Below are 9,755 nucleotides of genomic sequence, written 5' to 3'. Positions count from 1 at the left end.
GAGGTTTATTATAAATAAACTCACAATTTTTATATGATATTAATTGCAATTATATCATGTCACTTAAAAGTTCATAATTGTATTCACAACCAATTTTTGTTTTTACAATTCTATAATGGTTTCAAATTCGATGATTTTTTATTATATATAGACAAATCAACATAAAGTAATGAGAATTATGGTACTCGATCATAAATTGCATGTACATTTGTGAAGAGATAAAAATATATTCAATAGAAAGATAAAGATAATTCTAATCATAAAATTATATAAAAATATAAAATATAAAAAATATATCATATCTATTACTTTAAATAGTAAATTACTATAATAATTATAATAAAATTTATTTTTCTTATGAATTTGTATTATTAACATATTTGGCATTATTTATATAAAATTATTTTTTAAAAAAAGTTATTTCACATAAATATTAGTTAAACTCCGCGCAAATGCGCGGATTTACGACTAGTATATTATATAATTGAGAGGACCAACGGAGCCCTCTCATTAATTCTCACCAAATAGAGCATTCTCATAATTTCCACCTTTTTTAAACTACTTATTTTAATATTATTATTTTTAATGAGTTTTTCTCTTATATAAACTCTAAACAAAAACAAATCTATAGCAAAGCATTCTCATAGTTTCCACCTTTTTTAAACTACCTTATTATACAATAAAAAATACTTTATTATTATTTTTAACGAGTTTTCACCTTATATAAACTCTAAACAAAAACAAATCTATAGCAATTTAGAATTTTTATTTTTTCATAATTTTATTTTTATGTCATAATTTAGAAATTTTATTTTTCCATAGTTTTATTTTTAGTAGAATTAGATTCTTGACATATAATAATAAATACTGTTAATTTTTAATTTAATGATTGTTATTCATATTGTTATAATATGATAAAGTTATATTATGAAATCGAAAAAAATTAAAAATTAATGACAATTAGTCATGTGTTCAGTTCGTAAAAAGAGTTCATAAAAAGTTAATATTCCGTTAGATTATTATGCTATGAAATATTAATAGTATAAAAAATGCAATTAAAGTAAAGTGAAAGATAATAAAAGGATTTTATAATAAAAAAGTATTATTGATATTTCTAAAATGTAAAATGGTCCCCCATTTCAAACGGTACTGAATGTATAATTCATTAGTTAAGATCACTGTATATATGAACTTTTTGCTTCAAAGATTTTTCCCCCATTGTCGTATTAGTTTCATAATGAGTTTTCAATTCTTGGTAAAATCATAATACAGCTTAATAGTTATTTCATATAGTTTAGGTGTCTAAATGGATTACAATTTTCTTAAATAAATTTTAACAAAAATAAAATTAAAATAAATAGTTTTAGAAAGGTGAGAATTCATAAGAAAATTCTATTTGGTGAGGATGAATAAAAAGGTTATATTAATCCTCTCAATTATACAGTTTGTTTTTTTTAGGTTAGCTAACCATATAACCTATGTAGCACGGAAATGGAAACGACACGAAACGGACATGGAAACACGACAAAATTTTAAAATGAAGGACACGAAACATGAGGGAAACGTGTGAATAATAAAAATCTAGGAATATATCTATAATATTAAAAATTGTAAAATATTACATAATTTAAATTTTATTTATTTATTTATGCCAATTAATAAAATAAATTAAACATAATTCAACCCAACAAAAATAAAAAGATAAGTTTTATTGTAGATAAAGTAAACAATAGAAATATTGGATAATCGATTCAAAAAAATTATTTGTTGATAATTTTTTAGATTTTTTTTATTTACGGAAACGGCCCGAAACGTTTCCTCATGAGTTTCCGAGAGTTTCTGGAAGTTTTCGGTTTCCGAAACGTTTCTGAAACGGGACACGCAATTTCATTGAAGTTTCCGTGCTTCTTAGCATATAACCATGAAAAAAAATTAGATTAAAAGAAATAAAATTGTAAGCATAGTGGTCGATTTAATTTTTAATAATTGAACTTTTATAATTTGGTTAATTAGACTTAATAATAAAAGATCTAAAATAATTTAATAGGAATAATTTGTTTTTTTTATACCGAACTGATCTAATACTCACCCCTATATGGCAAAAAATCTAAAATTTATCTTTGAGGGTTATGAAGCACATGTTTCTTCTATTTGTCTATATAATATGATACTAAAATATAAAAGTACAAAAATAAATATGCTCTTTTTAATTGCAAAAAATTATACCACATAGAAAGATTTGATTAATATTAAAAAACATGGCACCCGATCAATATTTTATAATACTTAAAATTTTATGACGATTCATTATTAGGATTATTAGAATATTTTTACATTTTATTTTGTTCTATTAGTTTAAAAATTACGGATTTTTAAAAATTATCTATTTTAGTTTTTTTATTTAAATTATCATTTAAATTAAACATAAATCTAATTTCGCGCAAATGCGCGGAATTACGACTAGTACTTAAATAATTGAGAGGACCAACGGAGCCCTCTCATTGATTCTACCAAATAGAGCATTCTCATAGTTTCCACTTTTATTAAAATACTAATTTTGTTTTTATTATTTTTAATGAGATTTTTTAAGCTATTTATCTTTAATATTTATCTTTTTTATTCTAGAATTACTACGTTTAGAGTATTTATATTCATCCGGGACATCCAATCCTATTAGTATAGGAACTTCTCCCAATTTCTGATTTGTACTTTATAAACTTCTCTCGATTTGTATTTTATAAACTTCTCTCGATTTGTTCTAAACTTTTTCAATTTGATTATTTCTAATTCACTTAAACAAGTGAATGGTTGTCTTGGGGCTTATACCCAGCGTCCACTTCCACTCGCAGATTGTGATATTAAAATTTAATCTTAGTCATGTTGAACATAAATTATATATATTGCTGTATAGATTGATTAACATTTTGAATTTGGTAAGATGTATGTGTAAGTTTTCACCTTTCCAAAAATACTCAATTTAGTTCTGTTATCTTATTGAGTTTGTAATTGATGTAAATTTATTTATCTATAAAATTAAATTTATCTTCTTTTTCTTTTTATTTCGCCCTATTTTTAATTATTTGTAGCTGATTTCTTAAACACCGGCATATGTATTAATGCATCATGGTGTTCTAATATATATTAACTTTTAATCTCTACAAGTTATTTTATTGAATATTTACCATTAAAAATAAGTTAACCTAGAATTTTGAAAAGCTAAAATTTTATATCAAATATTTATTAAACTTTTAATAATTAAATACTATAATTTATTTGATTTTTATCTAATATAAAAATTATTAATAAAAGAGTGTTAATATTAGATATAATCAATACTTTCAAATAATTTATTACTAACATTAAAATAGATTTTAATTTTATTAGTTTGTATCTGATTTTCTTTTTTTTTTTATGTTTTTCTATATATATATTTTCTACTAAATTTATTATCTAAATAAATATTAATTTGATTCCGCGTAAATACGCGGGCTTACGACTAGTTAAACAATAAATTAAATTAAATTACTCGCTTGTACTTAACTTACAAATTTGAGATTATTTTTCAAATATTTTTTTTGGCAAAATATTTACGATATTTTAGCCTACTGTTCCTTTATTTTCTACGCTACCTATTTTTCTAACTTATTTACAAAACCCACTATATATAGAAAACTTATCTCATTTTAAGTTAAACTTTTATATAACAACTTTTTTCTCTTTTTTCTCTCCATCTTCCCTATTCTTTTTTTTTTTTTCGTTTGATTTTCAGTTTGTCTCATCCGGTTATTTTTTTGTTCGTCTTTTCAGTTTGTCTACTTCCGGTGGATTTTCCGTTATTTCTGGTCGTCTTTCCGTTCGCGGTAGCCCATTCGTCTCTTCTGTTTCCGCTATGGATTTTTCGACTCGTTTTTAAATTTGTGTAATTTTTTTTAGATTTTTTAATGATTTAAACATTTTGTAAATAAGTTATTGTAGATCTATAATTTTTTGTTGTCTTTCTCTTATTCATAGATTTGTTTATTGCTATTGATTTTGTAAATAACAAATTGATTTATGGTGCATTTGTAGTAATTTTATAATATATTTACGTTTTAGTGTATTTTTGGTGTATTTATAGTGTATTTCTGATATTTTTCGGAATATCTATATTTTTGGGTGTATTTCTGCCGTTTTTAGTATATATATGGTGTATTACAATGTTTATGGTGTATTTATAGTGTTTTTATGGTATAAAAACACTACAAAATATCATAAATACACTATATATACACTAATCTTAAACTATAAAAGCACTATATATACACTATAAAAAAATAAAAAAAGATATTCCAGAAAAAAGTTTAATTTTTTTTATTAAAAACTGAAAAATAGGGCTGTGCTATCGGCTGGTTCGCCCGACCAAATCGAAAAAACTAAAATTGGAAACCGAAAAAGATATTTATGAAATTAACAAAAAAAATTCTCGTTAATAAAAATAAATAAATTAATAAAACATATATTTTAAAAAATTACCACTATAAAATTTGATCATCTAAAATGAGTCAATATAAATAGTGTCTAATTTCTGTATGTATTTCCTTTTAAAATGATTTCCAGCACGTAAGGAGTTGTATTGATTTGATTACTGCATTATTAAGGTAAGTGAGTAAAAGGGATAATGAATGAGTCAATTAGAAAAAGATAAAGAAGGAAATAAAACGGTTGTACAATTAATCGGTTAAAACGAAGGTAGGGCCCTCCATAAGATTCCTTACACAAGCAGAATCCCTACTTCATTGAAACAGCCACTAGGACTCCCACTCTCTCACCACCTCATCTTTATTCACCTGCCTCAACATTATTATTGCCAATACAGTCAACCATTTAATAGTTAATATTCTATAAATTATTAATTTTAATAATTAATAAAAAATTAAGAGAACCAACTTCGTTCCACATTGAATAATTAATAATTTTATTATTTAATAATTAATAAAATTTAAAATATATTCTACATGAATATTAATTATTAGAGAGATTTTTTTAAAAAAATATATAACAATTGATGATTTATTTGAGGCAATACTATCCTTAATTCATAAAGTGAAAGTTAAAATACCATCAAATTATGACTTTTTTATTCTTTTGAGAAATTTAAAAAAAAATTATTAGATAAACAAATTAAAATAAGTAAAGTATCTTTAATATAAAAATATTAAAAATTATTTTACTTTATGAATACAACTTTTTAATAATTATTTTTTAGTTTGATATCAATTAATATTTTTTAAATTGAATATAAAATTATTTCTTTTAAATTGAGTGATTATAGAGTGTATTTAGTTAGTTTTTTTATAATATAATATTAATATTAGGTCTATTAATGTAAATGCTTTAAAATATCTTTTATAATTTTTTTTTATATAAATTCAATAAATTAATAAATTTTTGATCCACCATGTGTATTAATTATTAGAGGGTCGACTGTATCATAATTATTCTAAAACCTATTATAATTATTTTTAAATTTAACTAATATTCAAAGACTTTAAAATAATTGTATTATTAAATTTAAAAAATAAAAATAATTTTGTTTTTATTGAAAAGTAATATTAAATTAAATCATAAAATATAATACTTATGCCGGTTCATATTATTTATCATTTTGAAGGAAATATAGTAAAAATAATAGTGATTAATAATAAATAATTTAATTAAATAAAAATCCATAAGGATAAAGATTTTTCTAATTTTTTTAAAAAAGCGGAAAGCGATAAGACGATAAATATTATGGACCGAAAAGAGTATATATGTTATAGTAATAAAATTTCAAAATTCCGTACTGGGGTAAAATATCTTAATAAAAAGGAATTGTTTTATAAGTTCAACACTGAAACCAGCACTATAAAATAAACACCCAGAGCCTCAAATCTCTTCACGTCTCCCTCTTTTCTTCATAAAATCATCCTCTGCAATTGTTTTTGTAGTCTAACATCAGAATTTGGTGACAGTCAACATGGCTCTACTCACAGATCTTATCAACCTTGATCTCTCAGACAACACCGACAAGATCATCGCCGAGTACATATGGTCCGTTCCTTCACTTGCACTCATACTTACCCTTTCACTCTGTTTCATTTATACGTCAATATGTATGTGTTTTCTTTATTGGAATGATATTCTTTGTTCATGTCTGATTAATACTGTATCAAGTGTTTGATAATTTTGTGTTTTTTCAGTGTTTTGATTTTTGGGTTCTCGGATTTAGTAAGTTTTTTTAGTTTGGGTTTTGGTTTTGCTGTTGATGAACTCTTGCCGTTTCTTGAAGTTTTTTTTTATTTTTATTTTTATGTAGATCTCTCATCTCTGTTGTTTTTAGTTGTTGTGCTTCTTAAGTTGATGAATTTTTAATTACTCTTCATTGAGCTATTTGTTAATTCTGATCTTTTTATGAGATAACAGAGCATTTTTTTTTGTAGTTGGAATTGAATTAGATATTTTTTCCGGTTAATTTTCTCTTATCCTTATGTGTCTGCAATGTTTTCTTGGTACCTGCAAATATTCAATTTGTTTACGTCTTTTCAGCCCATGCTTCTTGAAATTGTTTCTGATCTTTATTTTTTGTATTTTGGCCAAATTATTGAACAGGATCGGTGGATCTGGCTTGGACATGAGAAGCAAAGCAAGGGTAAGTAAACAAATTTTCCACAATAATGAATGAACACAACAATCCAAACCTTAAAGTTGACTTTTTATTTGCTTTATTGATTTTGTGTTCCTTTTCTAATTTGAATTTTGTCTTGTAGACTTTGCCTGGACCAGTGTCTGATCCTTCACAGCTACCAAAATGGAATTATGATGGATCCAGCACAGGACAGGCTCCTGGTGAAGACAGTGAAGTGATCATATAGTAAGTACAAACTTTTCTGGTGTATTTGATCTTCAGTTTTTTTTCCGTCTACATCCTTTTCTAATTACAAATCTTGATCATCAGCCCTCAAGCTATTTTCAAGGATCCATTCAGGAGGGGTAACAATATCCTTGTAAGTAATATAATTGTTAGCATATATTTGATTTTATTTCGTTTGCTTGTTTTTATTGTGAATTTTATTTCATTATATGGTGGCTTATAGAAGTTATTTTCTTTAGGTCATGTGTGATGCTTACACACCTGCCGGTGAGCCGATCCCAACAAACAAGAGACACGCGGCTGCTAAGATTTTCAGCCATCCTGATGTTGTCGCTGAGGAGCTCTGGTAGATGTTCTAATCTCACTATTCATTAAATTTGTTTTCCGGATTAGTTATGTTTTTTGTGGATTAGAATTTTACAGCTTGATGCTTAATTTGCTATCTTATTTGTTAAAACAGGTATGGTATTGAGCAGGAATACACTTTGCTGCAGAAGGATATTAAATGGCCGGTCGGCTGGCCGGTTGGTGGTTTTCCTGGACCTCAGGTACTTCTTAACTTAAACTCCAACGTTCAGAGGTTTTAGCTGTTTTTCTGTGTGTTAAGTATAACAGATTCTTATGGATTATTTATGTTGAGAGAGATCTCAGTTTTCAATATATGTACTGCTTTTATTTGTTAATCCCAACCCTAACTTTCTGAATTTTCGCAAGTGATTTTTCTGTTTATTGATTCTTATGGAATGTTCTGAATATTGTTATGTGGTTCAATAGGGACCATACTACTGCGGTGTAGGAGCTGATAAGTCCTTTGGAAGAGACATTGTTGATGCCCATTACAAGGCATGTCTTTATGCTGGGGTCAACATTAGTGGCATCAATGGAGAAGTGATGCCGGGCCAAGTAAATATACCTTCATTTCTCCATTTTCTTTCTCGCCCTTTAGCTATTAGTACAGTTGTTTCGACTCTTGTGAGTTCTCAATACTAAATCCTCTTTTTATGTCCATTAGTGGGAATTTCAAGTTGGACCTTCAGTTGGTATTTCAGCCGGAGATGAATTGTGGGTCGCTCGCTACATTTTGGAGGTAATTTGACATACTCGACTTTAAAAAATACACCGCCATCATAGTTTGCATTGTAGTCGAAACTCTAATGTGTTTTGTTGTTAACAGAGGATTACCGAGATTGCTGGAGTAGCCCTTTCTTTTGATCCCAAGCCAATTCCGGTCATACTCCGTTCGCTTTTCTTTTTTGATTTATATACAGTTTGCGTGGTTTCGTTTCTCATTGGTTTTCTAATTGTACAGGGTGATTGGAATGGAGCAGGGGCACATACAAATTACAGGTATAATTGATAGCAGCATTCACTTATATTGCTTCCTTGACCTCTCATAATTGAAGTGTCAATTATTAAATTATTTTATGTTGTTCTTTTGTAATTATGTTATAGCACCAAGTCCATGAGAAAAGATGGAGGCTATGAGATCATCAAGGAAGCCATTAAAAAATTAGGGTTGAGGCACAAATTACACATTGCTGCATATGGTGAAGGAAATGAGCGTCGGCTCACTGGACGACACGAAACTGCCAGCATAGACAACTTCACATCGGTAAAATTTCAAATTCGATTACATTACATTGTACGATTGTTTACTTGTTCTGTCTACTTATATTTGGATTCTTCGAACAGGGAGTTGCAAACCGAGGAGCATCCGTTCGTATTGGCCGAGATACTGAGAAGCAAGGAAAAGGATACTTCGAGGACAGGAGGCCTGCTTCGAACATGGATCCATATGTTGTGACTTCCCTGATTGCGGAAACCACCATGTTGTGGAAACCATGAGCTGATTTTCTGCCGGAAATTTGAAACTTTGTTGCTTCTGATAGAAGGAAGTGTGTTTGAGTAGGTGAACTTTCAAAAGTGTTTTAAAAAAGCCAAGGTTGTTTGGTATTTCTCCTGCTATTTTGGCAGTTGGCCCTTTTATGGGAGGTGTAGCAAGGTTGTTGGTTTATTGCTTCCTTGAATTGTGTTGAATAATTTAATGGTTCAGTATCTAATTAATAACCATTATTGATGGCAAATTTCTACCTTTTATTTTTGTCTTGCAATAGCGTGCATTTTTCTTGTTTTTGATGTGCTGATCCAACCTATTTCAAAAAATAAAAAAGTTTTGATCCAACCAATGTGAGAAATTGTCCTTTTTGGAATCATATCTTTTGTCCTCAGCTGGATTGAGGTCGGTGCTAACTGACAGATTTGATTTTAGCATATAAATATGTAAAGGAAAAGTATTCGTTTTTTAGTAATGGAGGGCGAATCAGAAATATTGCATCAGAAGGGAGCGCCGAAGAGAATGAGAGCAACATCGTGCTCGGATTTCGTTGCATCACGAGGTGTTGTCTACGAGTTGGGTTGTTTGGGATCGTAGTTTGCATGATCGATCCAAGATTGCTACAAGTTTCTTTCTTTTTGGTTAAAGCATGTCAAAATTTCCATGTTCACAAGATTCATGGGAAGTTACCTACAAAGTGGAAAAAGAAATGTAACTCAGAAGAATACTAACTTATTCTGATGTAAATCCTATACTAAGATAATTATAAATTTACTTGGACACCTAATATCAATTTAACACTAAGAAATTGTTTGCTTTTATTATTTTTTGTCTTTTGAAATTTTAGTTTGTAGTTTGTACCTTTGACATTACTTATCCATGTTAAAAAAATTAATTTTAGAGCATTTTGTATAATAGTATCTTATACCATTTTAAATAATTCATATTTACCAGTATAAATTTTTAAAAGTTATGATATATGCAATTTATACTTTTTTTACTCACTTATTTATCTACAATTAATAACGACTA

General features: G+C 27.4%; 1 protein-coding gene across 1 annotated transcript; it reads left to right on the top strand.

Moving 5' to 3' along the window:
• Positions 1–5,880: 5,880 nt before the first annotated feature.
• Positions 5,881–8,973, top strand: LOC126677338 (glutamine synthetase cytosolic isozyme). The gene is made up of 12 exons (XM_050371900.2): positions 5,881–6,069; positions 6,628–6,667; positions 6,786–6,889; positions 6,974–7,022; positions 7,129–7,235; positions 7,350–7,437; positions 7,664–7,792; positions 7,902–7,976; positions 8,064–8,117; positions 8,199–8,236; positions 8,342–8,501; positions 8,582–8,973. Exons 1-12 carry the CDS (start codon positions 5,996–5,998, stop codon positions 8,732–8,734), a joined length of 1,071 nt encoding a protein of 356 aa, XP_050227857.1. The 5' UTR covers positions 5,881–5,995; the 3' UTR covers positions 8,735–8,973.
• The last annotated feature ends 782 nt before the right edge of the window (positions 8,974–9,755 follow it).

The sequence above is a fragment of the Mercurialis annua genome, linkage group LG4 (genome assembly GCF_937616625.2).
Source record: "Mercurialis annua linkage group LG4, ddMerAnnu1.2, whole genome shotgun sequence".
Classification (NCBI taxonomy): domain Eukaryota; kingdom Viridiplantae; phylum Streptophyta; class Magnoliopsida; order Malpighiales; family Euphorbiaceae; genus Mercurialis; species Mercurialis annua.
The sequence above is the reverse complement of the archived record's forward strand: the minus strand, read 5'-3'. Positions and strand labels throughout refer to the sequence as shown.